Source organism: Sorghum bicolor, chromosome 2 (assembly GCF_000003195.3).
Source record: "Sorghum bicolor cultivar BTx623 chromosome 2, Sorghum_bicolor_NCBIv3, whole genome shotgun sequence".
NCBI lineage: Eukaryota > Viridiplantae > Streptophyta > Magnoliopsida > Poales > Poaceae > Sorghum > Sorghum bicolor.
Genome location: NC_012871.2, coordinates 76,315,280 through 76,337,638, shown reverse-complemented (window position 1 = coordinate 76,337,638; position 22,359 = coordinate 76,315,280). Strand labels below are relative to the sequence as shown.

General features: G+C 44.2%; 3 protein-coding genes across 3 annotated transcripts; 1 reads left to right on the top strand and 2 right to left on the bottom strand.

Annotated features, from left to right (window-relative positions):
• LOC8074441 lies at positions 302–1,650 on the bottom strand. The gene has a single exon (XM_002461158.2). The coding sequence runs from the start codon at positions 1,276–1,278 to the stop codon at positions 496–498; it is 783 nt and encodes a 260-aa protein (XP_002461203.1). The 5' UTR covers positions 1,279–1,650; the 3' UTR covers positions 302–495.
• On the top strand, positions 8,035–14,859 carry LOC8078547 (pectinesterase). The gene is made up of 2 exons (XM_002463337.2): positions 8,035–9,545; positions 14,057–14,859. Exons 1-2 carry the CDS (start codon positions 8,441–8,443, stop codon positions 14,749–14,751), a joined length of 1,800 nt encoding a protein of 599 aa, XP_002463382.1. The 5' UTR covers positions 8,035–8,440; the 3' UTR covers positions 14,752–14,859.
• On the bottom strand, positions 15,065–21,269 carry LOC8074440 (probable acyl-CoA dehydrogenase IBR3). Its single transcript, XM_002461157.2, has 16 exons — positions 20,823–21,269; positions 20,159–20,299; positions 19,822–19,953; positions 19,306–19,494; positions 19,131–19,208; positions 18,479–18,598; positions 18,289–18,387; positions 18,096–18,213; positions 17,714–17,982; positions 17,383–17,577; positions 16,884–17,026; positions 16,472–16,556; positions 16,176–16,385; positions 15,945–16,097; positions 15,703–15,807; positions 15,065–15,622 (listed from the first exon to the last, which is right to left on the bottom strand). Exons 1-16 carry the CDS (start codon positions 21,102–21,104, stop codon positions 15,431–15,433), a joined length of 2,511 nt encoding a protein of 836 aa, XP_002461202.1. The 5' UTR covers positions 21,105–21,269; the 3' UTR covers positions 15,065–15,430.

Sequence of the window (22,359 nt, the reverse complement as noted above, 5' to 3'; positions counted from 1 at the left end):
TGCAAGATGTTCGTTAAGGCCTTGTTTCGTTTGTATATAATAAATATTATCTAATTATAGACGACTCAAAAAATTTGTCTAAACAAATTATAAATGAACTATCTATTTAATTTTTATTTTTATCTATATTTAACACTTTATGCATAGGTCTAAAGATTTAATGTAACAAAAAATTTAAAAAAATTTAGATTTTGATGAAGAACTAAATAAGGCCTAAACAAGTTATGAAGGGTAATTGACCGAACACTCATTCAAAGTTAGTTAAAGTTAAAACAAATTTATTATAATTAGAAAAGCGTTTGTAGTACTTTTAGTTGAAATGTAAACTTTTTTTTGTTATAGATGAAGGATGAAAACCCTACATATTGAGGGGGTAACTTTAGTAGTACTACTACCGGTCTACCGCTGCTCATATATATCAGAGCTCACCATCACAAACAACTGTACAAGTACAACGTGCTCGTCAAACACTGCTTCTGCGTGAGGCCTCCGCCCTCAGCTGCCCCAGCAGGGTTTGCCGCTCCCAGCAGCGTCCTTCCCAAGCTCGCGGCGCGCCAGCATGTCGGCGAGCGCGCGGGAGTGCGGCCACTCGGGGTTCCCGCGCGCCGCGGCCTCCCTGAACATGGCCTCGGCGCGCGCCAGCGAGTCGTCGACCGTGTCCTCCACCATCCTTCCCGGCACGTCCGCGTACCGGTCCGTGGCGCTGCCGTCGGTGGCGCGCGTGATGGGCTTCCTCGTGTCCGCGAACTCCACCTCCGCCAGCGGCGACGGCTTGTGCGTCCGGTAGTACTCCCTGTCCTCCTCCCTCACCTTGCGCGCCGCTGACTCGGACTCGCCGGGCGTCGCCGCCTCGCGCGGGTCCCGTTCCCGCGAGGAGGAGGACAGCCGCCGCTTCTGCGTGAACGACGCGCCTCCCGCCGGGTCCGCCAGCTCATGTTCGGACCCGGCCAGCGGCGGTTTCTTCCCCGAGGGCGCGAACGGCGGGACGCGCTGATCTGCTGCCGCCTCCGCGTGCCCCGGTGTCGCCCCCGCTTTTCCCACCGGGTGCTTGCCGCCGCGGCCCCCAGCGCCAGTGGCCTCCTCGGCGCCGGAGAACTTCGGCGGCCGGTCCATGTAATCGTCGCTCGGAGCGTCACCGGAGTGCACGGCCGTGTCGCCCGCGCCCGCGGCTTCGGTCGACACGGACAGGAGTCGGTGACGCACGTCGGCCAGGAGGCCGTCCCTGCTGGTAGCCGGCGGCCTCGTGACGACCAGGCGGAGTGCTCGTGCCGTTGCCATCGTAGTAGTATATAGTACCACTCGATGATATGATGGCGATGGATGTCTCGATCTAGTTGCTTTTGCTGTCTGCTTCTCCTTGGATGGATGAGCTCTCGGCGGCTACTGACTTATATATATGCAGTCTCATAGTCGGCGGCGAGAAGAGCGTGGAGAGATCTGCCGGCCGGAGCGGAAGAGTTGTGAACGCGTGGCGGGGTCGCGAATGAGGTGGAAGACACGAGTCTTCCGTGGAGACAGACGCGCCAGAACGTTCGAGGCGGTGGCTGGCGGCAAACAGGGCGATGTGGGCCGGCATGACTAGTAAAACTGGGCCTGTAAAGTGGTCTTGGGCATGCGTACTTAGTCTTGGGCTGGCTGTATATATCTGTACTACTATTTCGGACGGGCCTTGTTGTTGTAGGCCCTAGTTCCGAATTTTTTTTAGTTTTTAATATTATAGCATTTTTATTTTTATTTGATAATTATTGTCTAATCATAGATTAAGTTGGTTCAAAAGATTTATCTCATGATTTACAGACAATCCGTCCATATTTAATGCCCCATGCACGTGCTGCAAGATTCGATGTGAAGAAAAATCTTGAAAACTTTTTGGTTTTTGAGATGAACTAAACAAGTTCGTTTTTTCTCCCTCAACTCTAAAACCAGATAAACTATCTCCCTCAACCTTTTAAACCGTGCATTTTATCTCCCTGAAGCGATTTCAAAGGCGGTTTTGCTATAGTAAATAGTGATAGCGGTTTTGCCTTTTTCTTTTTTAATTATTTCGGTTGAATCTTTGAAAAATCATACTAAATCACAAAAAAAATCATAAAACGAAAACTTAATTTTTTCTGACTCTACACGAGCATATCTACATAGTAAATATATAATATGGTATGGTTTAGTATAATTTTTTTGTTTTATCTTTATATCTATGCTTCTCTGTAATTAATTGAAATAATTCATACTTGTAGCTTCTATAATTATTTTGTTGGACTAAAACATATATATATATATATATATTATATGTTCATTGTGTATATATACTCATGTGGAGTCTAAGAAAATTAGATTTTTCTATTTTATTATTTCTCTATGATTTACTATGATTTTTCAAAGATTTATCCAAATAAATAAATAAAAAGAAAATAACAAAACCTTTATAGCAAAAATTTTGTACTAAAGCATATCATAATATATGTTTACTATTTAGATCTACTTTTGTAGATTCTAAAAAATTAGATTTTTCATTTTATGATTTTTCTGTGATTTACTATGATTTTTCAAAGATTCATCCAAAATAATTTAAAAATAAAAAACAATACCACCATCAATTTAGTAAAAGCACTATTCACTATAGCAAAACCGCCTTTAAAACCGTTCCAGTAGGTAAAATGCACGGTTTGAAAAGTTCAGGAAAGTGGTTTGCCCGGTTTTGGAGTTAAGAGGGGAAAAGGAGACTTTCGTGAAAATTGGGGGAGGAAAAGTAGACTTTTTCTAAATGTCTATTGGACTATAGAGACTATAGCTTTGATCTAAACCTATAATAAAAACTTTGTACTATAACATACTATATTATATATTCATTGTGTAGATCTATTCTTGTAGAGTCTAGAAAAATTAGATTTTTTATGATTATTCTATGATTTATTATAATTTTTTTTAAAAAGTAAAAAAGGCAAAACCATCTTTGAAAAACCACCTATAAACGGATTAGGGAAGTAAAATAAATGGTTTTGAGGAATATGATTTTTCTGAGTTTGGAGGTTGGAGGAAAACTAGATTTTGATAATAGTTTAGAGAGATAAAATAGACCTTTTCTCTTTTGAGCTGTAATATGTATGAGTAATACAATTTTGGATTTTTCAAACGGGCCCTTGTTGTTGCAGGCTCAGAGCAAGGACGATGTCATCGAGCAACTTCAATGGTTTTGTATTTTTCGTTTGGCAAAATATAGAGTTTGCCAACTCATAATTAAAAATGGCAAAGCTAAAAAGAGTCTATCTTCAACTGTTTTCTATAACTTTTGCAAAAAATAGAATTATGGACCCATTTGTTGCCTGTGCTTTTTTCCTCGTGCGCCGCCGTTAGTTCGCGCGATTTTTATTTTCCTTTGTCAGTTCGCCTGGTCGTCAGTAATTGCATCCAGCCGGCTAGCAAGTCCTCCTAGGGAGGCACATCTAAGCTACCTAGCAGGCACAACACCGATGGACTCCATGTCGCTGGAGACTCTACCAAGCCGGCTACGTGAACTCCGATAGAAGATGGCGACACCATAGAGCAATGAAGACGGTGACACCATGGAGCAATCGTGCGGGAACTCCGACGACGGCGCACGGGAGAAGGAGTAGGCGTGCGGGAGAAGAATACGCATGTGGAAGGAGTCTCTCTGTCACGCAAAAACACTAATGCCAAGCCTCACAGACTTTGGCATATATGCACAGTTTGCTAAATTTATCAAAACCAATTGCTAAACTGTCAGAGAGTAATTTTTATTTTTTTTAAAAAATAAATTAAGAATACCAAACTCAATTGCAAAATCATTGAAGTTAGTGATGCCATGCAGGCTAAGGCCTTGTTTACTTCCCAGAAAATTTTGCAAAATTTTTCACATTCCCCGTCACATCGAATCTTTAGACGCATGCATGGAGTATTAAATATAGACGAAAATAAAAACTAATTGCACAGTTTGGTCGAAATTGACGAGACGAATCTTTTGAGTCTAGTTAGTTCATGATTGGACAATATTTGTCAAATACAAACGAAAGTGCTACAGTGTCCATTTCCCAAAATTTTTCGGAACTAAACAAGGCCTAAACGGCTGCCAAGGCCCACGGCCCACGGCAGCGTCCCGGAGACCAAGCTGCCGCCGCCGACGGCGGATGCTATGCTGCATGCCCACGTCAACACCACAAAAGCGCATGCCAGCCCCACCGCCGGCACACATGCACGCACGTTACGCATGGCCGTGTTGTCCTCTGTGCCGTTGCTGTTTCTTGTTTAGTTAGTGAAATTTTTTGATTTTAACTACTGGAGTATTTTTATTTATATTTAATAATTATTATCTAATTATAGATTAATTGAGTTTAAAAAATTTGTTTCATAAATTATAAACTAACTATGTAATTTGTTTTATTTTTATTTATATTTAATGTTTTATGTAATTCGACATGATAGATAATTTTAAAAAGTTTTTGGATTTTGGTAACGAGCTCCAGTGATGCCTCTTCCTTGAGCTTTTCTTGACTGCTGCGCCGTTGCGATTTGCGAGCTGCGCATCGACGCGATTGGCAAGGAGCTGCCTGGTAGAGGTTAACGGATCGGACGACGACAGCGCGTACAGCAGGGACTGCCCCGGCCGGTCCGATCGATGGAGCGGCTGTGCGTCGGTGCATGGGCCGCCGGTGGGCTCAGCCGCGTCGAGAAAAAGCTGCAAGTCTGTGTGGCTGGAGTGGGTCGACGGACACCTTGCAGTTGTGGTGCGAATACAGTGTGCAGCACTGTACAGTGCAATCGTGCAGAGACACCCACCCATCTGAAATTGTTCTGCATGTGAGCAGCTCGTCGCCCGTTTGCTATAAGCCAAAAAAAACAAAAAACTTTTTAAAATTCTTCGTTTCATTAAATCTCGAAGTACATGTATGGAACATTAAATATAATTAAAAACAAAAAAAAACTAATTACATAGTTTGTCTGTAATCGCGAGATGAATCTTTTTAGATAATATTTATCACAAACAAATAAAATGCTACAGTGATTAAAAACTTTTTGTTTCGGCGGCAACTGAACGAGCCGATGAGATGGGATCATGGCCTCATCATGGGAGGGCTATCCAGCCAGTCCAGGACGAAGGCCACTACTGTCCCTCGGCTGCGTCTTTGGTCTGGTCTGCATGCCATGATGTTTCAGGTTGCTGTTGTGGTGCATGCCTCTAAAAGCAACCAAAAAAAAATATGGTGTCTTTGTCCTGATGATGATATTATGGGAAGAAGAAGAAATGCAACGGTGGTTCCATGCATGAGTGATGAGTACTCACTCGATCAGCAAAGCGTACCATGTCTGCACTTACAAATACATACAGTCTGCTGGTGATCGATCGATCTTCTTACCTTTTGCTATATAAGCTCTCAACATATTTGCGCTGTTTTCAGAATTGGTTACATATCTCTACATATAATTGTAACATAATGGACTAGTACCTAATATGGTCTCGACAGGTAATTAAACATATATAAATTTGCAGCGGATTCACAATGCGGTGAATGTGACTGACACACGCACCTCCGCTCTGAACAATTATTCTGCTCCATCATCTCTCAATTACATACGACACGACATGGGACATGCCAGCCAAACAGAATTGACATTGGTGTATATACCCAACAAGTCAAAGACTCGGATACCAAAACAGAATTTTGTATATTACTATATTACTTAAATGGGTATCGCTAGCTCCACGTACGTACGCAGGCTCGTGACACACGGGTGGTCTGCCACGGCACGGCCGGGGTGTACGTGCTTGTGTTCATCCATCCGACGTCGTATAAAAGTGCGCTGTGCACGCACATGTATGTCAGTGTTCATGTCTCTATTTTATTTTAATAAAAAAGAGAGTGAAATACAGTTCGATCGACGCGTATTAGGATAATAAAATAATAATACTGAACATTGACTCTGCTCTTATCCCACGCAGACACGACCAAGAACATCCCCACAACAACATTACGCCACAGCAATAAAATACACACACTCCATGACCATGAGTCACAGGTCGGTGTAATCTTACCGAGCTCGCTAGCTACGACCGACAACATGCTAGTATGTACAGTAAGTATTACTGTAGTATCTAGCATGGCGGCCTGTAATAGAGCATGTACGATACAGATTTTTTTAAACTGTTACTGTACAGATGTTTAGTAGAGCCCTTTGGATGTTGGATTGGAACACAATAACTTTACCATCCCTATGGAAATTTTAGGCCTTGTTTAGATTGAGTTTGAAAATTTTTTGGCTGTCACATCGAATATGTCGGAAGGATGTCGGGAAAGGTTTTTAGAAAGTAATAAAAAAATAAATTACATAGCTCGTTAGGAAACTGCAAGACAAATCTATTAAGTATAATTAATTTATCATTAGCACATGTGGGTTACTGTAGCACTTAAGGCTAATCATGGAGTAACTAGGCTTAAAAAATTGTCTCGCGATTTTCAACCAAACTGTGTAATTAGTTTATTTTTTATTTATATTTAATGTTCCATGCATGTATCTAAAGATTCGATGGGATGGATGAAAAATTTTTGGGTGAGTACCTAAACAGGGCCTTACATGAATCAGCCCGACTTTTTTTAGAAAAAAAACAAGATTTTTTTAGAAAAAACCCCACAATCCAAAAAGAGTCTTTTAGAATAGATGCTTAGTGAAATATATGTTTTTGTGTCATAGTACTCCCTCTGTTCTAAAAACTTCAATTCTTAGAATCTGTGTCAGTCAATTTTTTTTAAGTTTGACCAACTTTATATAAAAGAGCATCAATATCTATGACATAAAATTAGTATTTTATAAAAATATATTCTATAATAAATCTAATAATACTAATTTGATACTATAAATCTTAGTCTTTTTTTAAAATTTGGTCAAAGTTTTAAAAGTTTGACTTAGTACATCTCTAGGAATCGAAGCTTTTGAGGATAGAGAAAGTATTAGCAACTGGTGCTTTGAAGGTAGGTAATATGTTTATGTTGGTATACTACTTAGTGTGTGTTGATAAGACAGTTGAAACATATTAAAAGGATTATAGGCGTTGCAACATTAATTTATAAAAAATATAATGCTTAAACTAAACTATCATATGGATCATTCTTTGTAACTGTTATTTTATACTATCTTTGATACTGCCAAGAGTGTAATTTAAGGTAAATTTTGATGGTACTTTATATTATATTTGATGTTACAACTTGTACATTTAGGGATTAGTTCTAATTAGTCTTTTGCAACTATTGTGTGGATGATGATCATGCATGATTAAAGGCCATCTTTTTATTGTTTATAAAAGTTTCTATACTTTTTTTTCTCATTGTGTTTCGTTAGGGTTAAAGTTGAGAGTCCCTAATATGATATGCTTTAATTTCACAGTGGTACAAAAAGTCTAACTTGATTCAAGCCAGAGATAACCAATGTATACATAGTGAAATATTAGTGTTAGATCTAATCATGGGCTATCCGACCCGCCAGTGTGTTGAGTCAGACTCAAATCATAATTTTGCAGCTATGACTCAATTCAACCCAGAAAAACCTAACCGACCTGACCTGATCCGCTAGTGTGTTGGATCAGACTCTAACAAAAAAAAAAAAATTGATGTAGGCTCGACCCAAACCTAGGTGACGGCTGACCTGACTCGACGTTTGATCGGATCTAATGCAGGTGTGGTGACAAGGGTAGGAATACCCATGATTTTGATATATAAAACCAGCAAATATATATTATGTGTTAGAAAGTATATTTGCCTTGTACTCCCTCCGTCTCAAATTATAAGTCATTTTAAGAATCTTGAAGAGTCAAAATTTTTCAAGTTTGACCAAATTTATATAGCAAAATAATAACAATTTTGGTACCAACCAAGTATCATTAGATTCTTTGTTAGTTATATTTTCATAGTGTATCTATTTTATAATATAAATATTTATATTTTTGGTCAAACTTGAAAATGTTTTGACTCTTCAAGATTCTTGGAATGACTTATAATTTGAAACGGAGGGAGTATTATAGAAGGAAGCTAGAAAGGCAAAGAAATTCCACATCCATACCAAATTCTCCTTTTTTTGCTGTGGACTTATGGTCCTTTGTATACATTATTGCATATTTGTTTTGCACAATTTTATTCATAATATCGAATACCCTGGTGCAATGTCCTGGCTCCGCCACGGCATGTATGCCAGCTGAGAGCTGACAGCTAGGGTCAATGTGTCGGAGACTACTTGCAAAAATAATCTAGATAATATAATGATTTTTCAATTAAATTCCATTTCTAATTTCTAATTAGGCGATTTTAGAGGAGGCAGCAGGCATGGATGAGCATATAAAAGCTGGGCTCCTCCAATCCGACGGTCCTCACTGTCCTTGTCACTCTCACCGGCTCACCGCACCGTGAGCCCACCACCGTCCACCGTACTGTACCACAAAATGCCGAGGCCACCCAAGCGAGCAGCGGCGGCGGCGGCCAAGCTCCCCCTCACGGCCACCTTCCTCTCCCTCTCCCTCTCCCTTCTCCTCCTGCCGCTCGGCTTCGTCGCCACCCACAGGGCATTCTCCGGTGGCGTCGCCGCCGCGTCCACGCCGACCGCGAAGCGTGTTCTTCTCGAGGACGACGGTCATGCCAATGCCGCCGCCGCCGAGCACGCGGCCGCCGTGGAGCGGCACTGCGCGGGGACGCTGCACCGCGACGTGTGCGCGTCGACGCTGTCCGCCATCCCGGACCTGGCGCAGAAGCCGGTGCGCGACGTGATCTCGGCGGTGGTGGCGCGCGCGGCGGCCGCGGTGCGCGCGTCGGCGTCCAACTGCTCGGCGTACCTCCGCCGGCCGGCGGGGGCGGGTGCGCTGCGGGTGCGCGACCGCCTGGCGCTGTCCGACTGCGTGGAGCTCCTGCAGCACACGCTGGCGCAGCTGGGCACGGCGGAGGCGGAGCTGTCGGCGGCGAACAGCAGCACCAGCACCAGCACCAGCACCGATGAGGAGTCCGTGGCCGGGGTGCAGACCGTGCTGTCGGCCGCCCTGACCAACCAGTACACCTGCCTGGACGGCTTCGCGGGGCCGTCGGCGTCGGAGGACGGCCGCGTCCGGCCCTACATCCAGGGCCGCATCTACCACGTGGCCCACCTTGTGTCCAACTCCCTCGCGATGCTGCGCCGCCTCCCGCAGCGCCGCCGGCGGCGGGGTAGAGAGGCGCTGGAGCTGGAAGGGTACGGGCGCGTGCGGCGCGGGTTCCCGTCGTGGGTGTCGGCGGCGGACCGGAGGCGGCTGCAGCAGCAGCAGGTGGTCCCGGACCTGGTGGTGGCCAAGGACGGGAGCGGCAACTTCACGACGGTAGGGGAGGCGGTGGCGGCGGCGCCCAACAACAGCGAGTCGCGGTTCGTGATCTACATCAAGGCGGGTGGGTACTTCGAGAACGTGGAGGTCGGGAGCGAGAAGACCAACCTGATGTTCGTCGGCGACGGCATGTGGAAGACGGTGATCAAGGCCAGCCGCAACGTCGTGGACAACTCCACCACATTCCGCTCCGCCACGCTAGGTCAGTAACTCCTCCTCCACCAGCCAACACAATGCAAGTACAGCATTTTACTCATCAGAATCAGATCACTTGCCGACAATGCAATGCAATGCAATGTTGGCAAGATGGCAAATAGATAGGAGTATGTATGTAGAAGATCATCCGTCTGTTGGGTTGGGTTGGGTCGGGACCGATCGCGCAATGCAGCGGTAGATGATCGTGATCCTTTTCTAGCTAGTGGACCACCGGCCCGGGCGGCGCTCGTGTCGGAGATGAAGACGAACGTAAGGTTAGAGTATAGTACTAGCTGTAAAGTGTGGAAGTGCTGCTGGTTGAGGCAGGCGACGACGACAGTTGAGGAGAGCACGAGCGAGCGAGGGAAGCGTGGCCACCGGTGAAAGAATGAAAGATCGATCCTGCAATAATTTGCCTTTGCTGGATCCTGCTTCTCCATTCCATTCCTGCAGTGGCTGGTAGCTGTTGCAAATTAAATCAGGTCAGGTTAAACACAAGCATCACAGTGCAACTTCGATGATTGCATCTCTAGTACGGTAGGAGTATTGCATGCGTAGCCGGCGCGTGGTGGTAGGTTGGTTGGCCGACAATTGCATATGCGTGCATGAGCCGGCTCGTGCCCGTACCCAAATCTACATGGATGAGTGTGTACATTTGATTCACGAGTGTCGTACATAGTAGTCGTCAAATTGGAGTAGTAAGGTGCAGAGCTTTGTTGCCTCTACTACGTACTCGCTCTGCTGCGACTGATTGGTCGGTTGCGGCTCGCCGATAAGAGCCTCTTTGGCAGGACTCTCGCTTCTTCTATCGTCCACTTTAGCATCACTGTTTGCCACTATAGTAAGGAGCCGTTTTGCTTTTTAAGGTGAAAAATCAACTAGAAAGAGGAGCGGGAGGAGCTACGATTTGGAGCTTCACCGGCTCCTTACTACAGTGTCACTATAGTGTTGTAAAGAGAAGGCGCCAGAGCTAGGCCTTGTTTAGATGCAAAAAAGTTTTGGGATTTTGACACTGTAGCATTTTCGTTTTTATTTGACAAACATTGTCTAGTTATGGATTAACTAGGCTTAAAAGATTCGTCTCGTGATTTACAGATAAACTGTGCAATTAGTTATTCTTTTTATCTATATTTAATACTTCATGCATGTGCCGCAAGATTCGATGTGACAGGGAATCTTGTAAAGTTTTGGATTTTTGAGTGTATCTAAACAAGGCCCTAGACAAGGAGCTGTGCCAAATAGTCCCTGTAGTAGCTTGTTAGGTTGGCGATAGCAAACTACGGCCCTGTTGGTCTGCCTCTGCGAACACAAGGTTGTTGGTCTGATGGATTTGGCTCCCATTCATTCATCCTTTTTCTAGTTGCCTTGCTCGATCCTTCAGCGTTCAAATTCAACTTTTTGGCTGGCATTTTCCTCCTTGCAGGAGCTGAGAGGAGCAATAATCATTTTTTACTAAAATATCGGAGCTCAAAAACGTGGGTTTTTCTAAAGTTCTTTCTCACAAACCTAACCATACAAAATTATTACAAAATTAGTACCAGAGCCGTATTTTGTCAAACTTTTTTTCAAAACGACTTCGGCTTTTGCCATAGAAGTTGCTCCGCGTGAAGAGTTAGTGCCGAAATCGTACAAAGGAGGACCTCCATGATATAAGCCAGCAGACACCATAAATAAACTTAATTTTTATGGTCATATTGTAACATGTCAAAACTAAAGGCCTGTTTAGATGCACCCAAAAACCAAAAATTTTATAATATTTCCCATCACATCGAATCTTGTAGCACATGCATGAAGCATTAAATATAGATAAAAAAGATAACTAATTGCACAGTTTACCTGTAAATTACGAGACGAATCTTTGAAGCCTAGTTACTCCATGATTGGACAATGTTTGTCAAATAAAAACGAAAGTGCTACAGTGTCAAAATCTAAAAAGGTTTTGTATCTAAAACAAGGCCTAAGTGTTAATTTGTGCATTTGGAGACAAATTTGACTACATACCTAGAGCCAAACTACCATGTCAGCAAATCGACGCGACGCCCATCTGATCCTAATCAACTCCCGACACCATTCCCCTTTCCACAAGCTAGAGCTAGAGACAAAAGGGGACTCATGCAGTCATGCCCATTTGGCGTGCCTTCAAACCTTGCTACAGTTCATGTAATCTATTTTGAGAGAAAAGATAAAAATAGCTTCTTGTTACAGTATACGAAGTAGTTAGAGCTAAAGCCCCTTGGAGCTCTCCACCAAGTGGGCCATGAGAGTTCTATTTGAAGCAGCATATATAGGATTTATTTGGAACTATTCTACAAGCTCCACCGTGAAGTAGCTTAAAAAAACTAAAATTTCTAGAGCATCCTCTTAGGTGTTCTCTAAACTCCAATATATTTGTTAGAGCAGAATTTTTAGAGCTATATCTGTTTAACTGAAAACACTTGGACCAAATAATTAATACTCCCTCCGTTCCAAATTATAAGTCATTCCAAGAATCTTGGAGAGTCAAAGTATTTTCAAGTTTGACCAAAAATATAAAGAGAAATATAAAGATTTATGTCATAAAATAGGTACACTATGAAAATATAACTAACAAAGAATCTAATGATACTTGGTTGGTACCAAAAATGTTATTATTTTGCTATATAAATTTGGTCAAACTTCAAAAACTTTGACTCTCCAAGATTCTTGGAATGACTTATAATTTGGGACGGAGGGAGTAGAAAGCAGTATCAACCAGGTCCACAGTCCCATACGTGTGTTTAACTGAAAAACATGGAGCGAGCGAATAATGGAACGAAGCGTGTCAACCAGGTCCATAGTCCAAGTGGGAAGAGCGCACGATGATTTATGAGGCATCACCTGATACCAAATTACCAACTCGCGAGTACGCTAGGCAGTTTAATAATGTGGCGAACGGACCGGAAGGGCTGATTGCCTGTAAAAAATATTCAGACAATGCAGCGCGGCTGCACACACACTGCACTTGAGAATTGATGAAGGAACACACTGCACTGGCGCAGGAGGGGAGGGACACGCTCTCCTTGCTTCATGGCGTTTGGAGTTATGCAGCACGGGAATGATTAGGTGAGGAGGCAAACGCCCAAATGCCCATGCATTAACGCGGCCGCGTGCGTGGGCCTGGCTCTAAGCTGCCGGCCAAAACGGAGATGGAAGCGCATGCAGTGCAAGTGATTTCCTTCTGCGATCGGGGTCTTCAAGCTCATCAACCACACCCTACAAGAGAGGAGGGCATGCATACAGGCAGCCACAACCACAAGGGTACCACACCATGGCCACCGGATCGCAGAGAGAGAGAGAGAGAGAGAGAGATGGAGACGATTTTGTGCTGCTGATATGCTGTGGTCTCCCTTCTTCTCGATCTCCCTCGTGCCTTCTCTGTGGGCCGGATTGGAGTAGGAGTACGTGGACAGGACGAGTGGTGTGTACTGGATGCCGGCCGATTGGTCGTCGTCGATCGGTCTGGTCCCTGCATGCAGCTGCATTCAGTGCCAGTGCGTGGGGTGGGGATCCATGCTAACCTCTACTCTAGTCTAGAACTGAAACACGCTTGAACAATGAACTCACAAACATGCATAGCATAGTAGTGTAGTAGGCACCGACAGTTGACAGAGTCACTCATCACTCTTGGCACTTTTTAATTGGCCGGCGAATGGAATTGCATTGATGAATCACGCTCCAAATTAAACACACAATGATCCTAAACCTGCAGCAGCTAGTTAGCGTCCAGGATCATTGCTCATTTCCTCTTGCTCATTTCTACTATGGGCGCTGCAAAGATGCCACCCGTAGCAAAAGAACAGCAGCAAGCCGACACTGCCCGCCCGCCCCATGCATGGGCCATGACCAACCGATCGACAGACCGGCCGGCCGGCCGGCGTGCCTCGTCTACCGCGCCGCGCGCCCCCGGCCGCGGCCGGTCTCCTCCTCGATCGGTCCGTGGCCTTGTCGCGGCCGCTGGACACAAGCGCCCGCTCCCTCGCTCTACTACTATAGAGCTGGTGATCGGTGTCGCCATTGCATGCCTGGCCGAGGACATCGATCCATCCATGGGTGGTGGCGACAGGGAATAGTGAAGCACCAAACGCTTGTTTTGGCCCGGCCAGCAGAGATCTCGAGGCATGAGCTAGCTAGTACCGCGGCAGACGACGATCGATATGAGAGCGAGAGGCACTACTGTCAAGCTCTGGTTGGTGGTTGGCACGCCACTTTCGCCTACTTGGTGCTGGTGCGTGTCGTGTCGGTGGAACGTAACGTACAGTACGCACGCAATGATGGTGCGCGCATCGCCAGTACTCACATGCCACTTGCATGTGGGCACTTTAATTTGCGATATAGTATATGCATGCCTACGCCCGTCGCCAGCTAGCCAGCGATACGTACGTGCTGTATGCTGTACCATACCAATACCACCGTACGTGTACAGTACGTGGTGCATGCAGGTTAAACATGCAGTCATGTCTGCTCTGACACAGATCCCCATTTGCTAATGCAAAACCGCAGCGGTGGTTGGCACGGGGTTCCTGGCGCGTGACCTGACGGTGGAGAACGCGGCGGGTCCAAGCAAGCACCAGGCCGTGGCGCTGCGCGTGAACGCCGACCTGGCCGCCTTCTACCGCTGCAGCTTCGCGGGTTACCAGGACACCCTCTACGCGCACTCCCTCCGCCAGTTCTACCGCGACTGCGACGTCTACGGCACCGTCGACTTCGTCTTCGGCGACGCCGCCGCCGTGCTGCAGGGCTGCAGCCTCTACGCGCGCCGCCCGGGCCCCGGGCAGAAGAACGTCGTCACGGCGCAGGGCCGGGAGGACCCCAACCAGAACACGGGCATCGTCGTGCAGGGCGGCAAGGTCGCCGCCGCCGCCGACCTCGTCCCCGTCCTCGGCAACGTCTCCTCCTACCTCGGCAGGCCGTGGAAGCTCTACTCGCGCACCGTGTTCGTGCAGACCAAGATGGAGGCGCTCGTCCACCCGCGAGGATGGCTCGAGTGGAACGGCACCTTCGCGCTCGACACGCTATACTACGCCGAGTACATGAACCGCGGGCCTGGAGCCGACACTTCCGCAAGGGTGGCGTGGTCGGGGTACCACGTGCTCACCAACGCCACCGACGCCGCCAACTTCACCGTGCTCGACTTCATCCAGGGAGACCTCTGGCTCAACTCCACATCCTTCCCCTACACATTGGGCTTCACCTAGCTATGTTTATACAGCGTAGCTAGCTAGTAGAATTTTTGGGTTCCTCTGGAATTAATACTGTAAAAACGGTTCAGCTAGCTCACTCAGGTTTGTTTTCATCAGTTCAAAGTTTATATCTATATATATATATATATATATATATATATATATATATATATATATATATATATATATCGAGCCTAGCTAGCAGTAATCCTGAAAGCTGGACCTGCAACCACTGCATGTGTTTCATCTCATGCCTACTACTGTACTACTGTATGATGATTCTTTGGTTAATAATCGACAACAGCCGAAGGCTAGTCATCTATGTATGGAAGTAAATGACATCTCACTGCTTGTTAAGCTCTGATTCTTTCTCTGATGTACAAGAAAAGCACATACATTCTTAACACTCATTACAGGTTTTACGGCCAGTTAATCACTGTACATCCATCATTCGGATCAAACATTGGAGTCTGATTTGGTTTTGTGGGCTCATAGTATCTAATGCCGGCCGTTGACATGGTTAAGTACCACAGAGAATACAAGTGTACAACATCGTACATTGATGAATATACAACGCCATTATTTACTCATTATCTATGTGCCAGCGATGTGCTCGTGCTGCCTGCCATCCCTTAACCTTGCAAACAGGTCCATGTCCATTTATTCTCCTAAACAACTGTACTTCCCCCTCAAGTTACAACCGAGCCCTCTGCAGCTCCAGCTTAGCGATTGTCCCGAGATGTACTTCGTCGGGACCGTCTGCGATCCGCAGTGTCCTAGCCGTTGCCCACAGGTGCGACAGGACCGTGTCCGATGAGACACCAGCTGCACCATGAACTTGCATCGCCATGTCAAGCACCTTCAGGGCCATATTTGGAGCTGCCACCTGCATGAAGGCAGACCCAGCTTCGTTGAATCGTTTTCCTAGAACGGTTAAAAAGAAGGTGATGACCAAGCTTGGTTTACCTTGGCCATCGCGAGGATACCACGAGCTTTCTTGTTCCCATGCCGATCGAGTTGATCGGCCGCTTCAAGAACTAAAAGCCTAGCCTGCTCCAATTCAATCCGACACTGCATTCCGCACCCATGCATGTCAGTGGAATGCAGCGAACAAAATCCCAGACAAAAAAAAACAAATGTTACAGGTTAAAACTGGAAAATTCTTGATTCATTTATCAGTTCACAACCATAGAAGCGAACCAGCATACCTTTGCAAGGTCTGATAAAAAGGAACCATGCTGTGCAATCCTCTTTCCAAATGCGGTCCTACTTAAGGCCCTCTCTACCATCAGATCCATGCCACGTTCTGCTGCCCCTACTAGCCTCATGCAATGATGTAACCTTCCAGGACCAAGTCTTCCCTGCAAAGCATCTATATATCACACACAAGGCACAAGTTACAGTAAAAGCATTGGTAATAACAGCAAGCAACTGCTTACTTGAGCAATCTCAAAACCCCGTCCTTCTCCCAGCAGGATATTTGTTACTGGAACACGCACATTTTCAAATGTAATCTCTGCGTGTCCATGAGGTGCATCATCAAAACCAAAGACTAGCAATGGTCTCTTTATCTGCACCCCAGGAGTGTTGATGTCCACTAAAATCATGGACTGTTGCTTATGCTTAGGTGCAGAAAAATCTGTCTTTCCCTGAATGAAAAAATAAATCAGCATTGGAACAGAATTAAGAAATACACCTTCGCAATATCACATAGCTAAAGATAGATGCAAGTTACCATTAATATCAGGATTTTGCACCTAGGATCCATGGCTCCACTGGTCCACCACTTCCTTCCATTTATCACATAAAAATCTCCTTGCCTGTTGAGAAGGGGGGGGGGGGGGGGGGGGGGGAATAATAAGAGCTTATAAGTACACTCGTAATGCACAAGTTCAAACAAAAAAAAAGACAATCTATCTATTTAAATTACAAGAGAACAGCATATCATGCAAATATATACTATATTTTGAGATTTCATTTCACTTTTTTCTGGATAAAAGTGGGAAAATAAAAGGTTAGTTGCAGTAGGATCAGAATGAGGCAAGCAAGAGAGAAGAGAACAGAGAAGAACCTACAGGCAATGAAATATTAACATCCAAATGGAGTACCATTGACAAGCCAGTAAAAAATTTGTCCCCTTTTATTACCTGGATATTGAGCATTCTATATTTGTCGCATCTGAAGATGCAACTTGTGGTTCTGTCATTGCAAATCCAGAACGAATTGTCCCTTCCAATAAAGGAACTAGCCATTGCTTCTGTTGCTCCTTAGTGCCATACCTCAATAGGACCTGATTGATATAAGTATTATGCATTGTCACATAACAAATTATTCATGCCGACTAGCAACTACAAAGAATTGCTGAAACTGAAAGATATGCTTCAAGATTCGTCTACTGATAAAATACTTTCTATTTGCACGGCTAGAAAACAGTGTCAGAGAGAATTGTTGCACTCTAAGATTTTCCACAATGTGACAAAAAAAGATAAAGAACTATATGCAGAGCAGAAATTAAGAAACATCTGTTTCTTCAAATATGCATCATTAATAAGGGTAGATCTAATGGCCTCCACTGTAAATTTTAAGCCAACTATAGCAACTTAAACCATTATTCTCCATAAGAGAATGAAGAGCATTTTCTCTTACCTCCATGTTACCTGTATCAGGAGCACCACAGTTAAATATTTGTGGAGCACAAACTGAACGTCCCATAATCTCACACAAATATCCATATTCAAGATTTGTAAGACCCGCGCCTAGCAAAATATCATTCGAACTCCCAAGGGAAATTTGAGAATGGTCTTCCAACAGTAGCTTTCTAGCTCTAGCTGCACTGTCTAGCTGCAGATCAACGATTTTAGTTAGCTTAGATGCAGCAACTACAAAACAGAACCCTCCATTGACAGAAGAAACATAATGTGGCGAATTTTCTGAATAATGTAAGCACGAAGGGTTTCAAAGGGCAAAAAAAACATACCGGAATAAACAAGTTCCATAGGCCCTCCTTCTTTGCCAATGCTTTAAGATTTTCTTCTTCTGGATGAATTGTCCATCTTGAGGTTGATTGTGCATGTTTGTAGAACTCACCCTCCATAGGGTATATGTGATCTTCGATAAATTTTATTAGTTTCTTTCGAAGCTGCATAACCTTTTCACTAGGAACAAATTTGCCTTGATTCTTTTCAGATGTTGAACTTTCTTCCTCTCTGTGAAATTCTTGCCACGGTGCTGGTGAGACTTGAAAACCTAATGTTGAATGAAAAGGATGGTCAAAACATAAATAGCCTACCCTGTATCCATAAACAAGACTCCGCTGCATGGCAGGCGGTTGTTGAGATGAAATTACTGAACATAATTACCCTTAGAAGGTGGTTCTTGCAGGACATTTACTCTATTTATGAAGTCCCAGGCGCAGTCAACCATAGCATTAGCAACCTTGCCAGCAAATTTAGCGCGCTCACCACCTGAAGCATTACCCTGTGTGCCAGCTCAAGTAAATGAGAATAAATAAGAAGTTTTGGCTTCCAGATTTCAGGAGATTAAGATACATACCATAGTCCATCTGTGATATACTCCTGCATAGATAGAGGCCCCACGAAACAAAGAAAAAGCAATGTAGAATTTCCAATTTGCAGCAGGCCAGGGTCTCGCCTGAGAAATATTTTAGAACAAGTCAGGGAAAATAGCTAATAGAATGTGGCTTACCCAATGCCAACCTGCAATATGTGTATTTGACACTTACAGAGAAAGAGCAGTATACGGAAAGGTACTCTTCCAGTTGAGGAATCCCATCTGGAATGCCATTATCTTGAAACCCTCCATAAGAAGTCCTTTCACTGATAGATGCATCAATAATATATGGCTGAAATGGAAAGTCATCAGAATCAACCAAAACAAGTAACCAACCATTATATTGAGACAAAAAGCAAGAAAAATACGACAAAAATGGATATCTATATATCGTTATTGGGCATGGGGTATGGTACAAATTCAGAGGCAGTGATAATAAGCCCATAAATATAAAATGAGACCAGTGAGATTAAGCAGCACAGTTTACTGCATTAGAGGGGCACTGCAATAGAAGAGAGGTCAGATCCACTCCATTTGGCCAGGCTTTAAAGGGTTACACAAAACATATTACATAACTCTTATCTCTAGCAACATTTTCTATTGACGGTCACTACTATGCAGTAAAAAGGAAAATATATCAAATATGTGTTCTTCTTTGAACGAAGTGAAAGCAAGTAAAATGTGTATTTAAATGAGTACACCAAACAGTATCACATTCAAATTTCAAAGAACAAAAAATGTCACAATATAGCAGGAAGAGATATGATGCACTAAATATAGGCAACTGATGCCTAACAATGTGAAAATAAGAAAGTACTTCATACCAAGCAGCTATAAGCAACATCACACATCTGATTTCCCAAAGTAGATAGTTCCCAGTCAATAACGCCAATTACTCGATCCTGTATACAAGCAATTATAATTGTCTTACATAACATGTAAAATTATATGCCTAACGGAGACGAATGCACAAACACTTGCAATGGCAGAAATGCAGACCTCTGTTGGATGAAAAACTAGATTATCAGGGCGGTAATCACCATGAACAAGACCTGTTCCCGATCCTGCTGAGGAATCTTCTTTTGGTACATGTTCTTTCAACCAACGAGCTAGATCAAGCATCCTCTGATAACGTGCAGGCTTCCCTTCACCAGTGGATGCAAGATATTGCCTCTCCCATCTTTGTACCTGAAACACGAAACAGGAATCGCTTCCTTAACCTGAGTGATCAAGCTACAGTTGTCAGGCAATATCCATTCATGCAGAAAAAGAATAACTGGAATAGATGCTTGTAGCGCTTATAGACTAACAAGTTAAGCACAAATAAATGATTGCCAATTAAGAGCACACAAATGAAGAGAGGGATATTTGTTTATACACTTGTTATTCAGTAAAGGTTACTAAACTGAGGGAGAGAGAAACGGAAGGAGGTATCAGAAGAGTGAATAAGTACTTTATTATAAAAAAGAAGAAGAGTGAATCAGCATGCCCGAAATACGAGTGATTAGAACCTACTTGTCTTTTGCAATAATTGTCTCTTCTCCCATACTTCTGCAATCCAATGGCATCAACATCAACTTTGTGTATAGCAGCCAAAGTTTTGGCAGTATAAAAATATATAGCTCGCCTTTTAGATGGAGTCACCCCCTGTAAAAAAGCAACAAAAATAACAAAATCAAAGTTAGCACAAATAAGCACATGATGTTTTGATAGTTTAAATTGCGTGAGATATATACTAAGCATCACCGAGGAAAAATTCTCCGAGACAGATTGAAGTTCTAGTCAGTAATTAAGTACATATAGCTAAATGTGAAAAATGAAAAGGACTAAAAATATAAAACAAACAGCATACCGGCAACGCGCTATCAGGATATATTATTCCTTCCAGATACTCCATTACATAGAAAGGAGTTCCAATTACACTTGCATCTGTGCATAGACAATAAACCTTCGGGACAGGAACATCTGTGTGATCACCCAGAGCTTTGAGAACCTGCTTCCCGATAAGAAATGAATCACTGAGTAAGCTCATATGCCTAATCAGAAGGAAGGCAAAATCTCGCTGCAGCCAGATAACTGAAAGTGATTTTCAATAAGCACAAAATAACAAACTATCTAGTATAAGCAGAAATCAAACGTTCCCAGATTAAATTTTCACCAGTCTACTTAAGTTTCCAGGGTTCGAGGGATGGCAGATGCTTCAGCAAGCCCAAAGGAGTACAATATGAAATGACGTTGCATTGTTAAACAATGAAATGCGATGGGCGGCCATGTAATATCGCTGTTAACAGAAGCTAATAGTAATATCGCTGTCTGTGAAAGGGGAACAGTAAGATTCACTGTTCCGATCCGAGCTTTCTACATCGGTGGGTGAATCGTGATCCTAACACAAGCTCGCATCCACTAGCACATCGGATTCGAGTCGTTTTTGATGCGCACGGCGTACGGAACCGAGACCAAGCCGCAGAGGAAGAGCGGAGCGGGGCGGAGGAGATGGGGATGAAACCGGAGCGGACCTGGTACTCGCGCTCGACGGCGTGCGCGGACTGGAGGATGGACCCGGGCGGCTTCTTCCTGAGCACGTAGCGCCTAGCCGGTCCCCCGCCGGGGGCGGAGGCGTAGGCGTGGATGCAGTAGGTGGGGTTGGACTGGCCGTGGCCGAACTGGGTCAGCGACAGCGCGGGCGCGGGGCCCGGGAAGCCCGGGACGTTGGCGGCCAGGTAGCGCAGCAGCGCCGCCTCGTCCAGCGCCGCCGCCGGGTCCACCGGCCGTAGCAGCTCCGATGTTAGCTTCGCCATCGCAGCAGCAGCAGCGGGTCGGTTGAGGAACCGAGGAGGAGACGGCGATACCGGGGGAGACGAGACAGCGTGGACGGATTTGGTGTTTGGGAGGGAGTCGAAAGTCGACGCGCCCACGCTTCCGGTGCCGCCGTGATGGAAATCGGATCGGGATCGGTTGCGTTGCGTCGTGTCATCTCTCTGATCCCGCTCCCGCGGAAGCCCAGTCCAGGCTCATCATCATACCGTAGTACTACGAGATTTCGCCGCTTGTTTAGGCCAAGATGCACTTAAAAAACCAAAACTTTACAAAATTCATCATCACATCGAATCTTGCGGCACATGTATGAAGTATTAAATATAGATAAAAATAAAAACTAATTACACAGTTTGTCTGTAAAGAGACGAATCTTTTAAGCCTAGTTACTCCATAATTGGATAATATTTGTCAAATAAAAACGAAAGTGCTACAGTGTTAAAATCTAAAAAGTTTTTCATCTAAACAAGCCCTTAGTTCGCAAAAATTTTCAAGATTTCTCGTCACATCGAACCTTTGGTCACATGCATGGAGCATTAAATATAGACGAAAATAAAAACTAATTACACAGTTTACCTGTAATTTATGAGATGAATCTTTTGAGCCTAGTTACTCTATAATTAGATAATATTTGTCAAATAAAAATGAAAGTGCTACAGTAGCCAAAACCCAACGTTTTTGCGAACTAAACAAGGCCTAAAAAGAAACTGTGAAAATTATGCTTAAACAAAAAAGATAAATAATATAGAAATGTAATGACATGTTTGGTTCACACCAATCGAGAGGAATCCGGAAGTAATCCGACAAGCATTTTTTAGAACTGACAAGTAATTAAAGAGGGGGTTTGGGACTGCTTCACAAACTCCACTATGGAGCAGCTCCATAAAAAACTGGAGTTTGTGGAGTATCTTTTTAGGTGCTCTCACAATTCTACCTTTTTTTCTCGAACTGAGTGCGTGGAGCTAAAACCGTTTAGCTAAAAAACGTGAAGCGAAGCTGAAAAAAGGTGAAGCAGACCAGTCCCACACACCCCTAAGATGCACTTTCTAAATACTACTGCATCATTCACATCCAGAGTCAACGGATAGGCCGGGCTTTTGGACGAGGGGTGGTGAGCCGCTGGACGAGATACGCTGGGCCGTTGGAAAAAGCCCATTCTACCTTCGTATTTCAAAACATGACATCATACACTAAACTCTAAAAATCGTTCAACTTGAGTGGTTTCAAAAACAGTTTTGG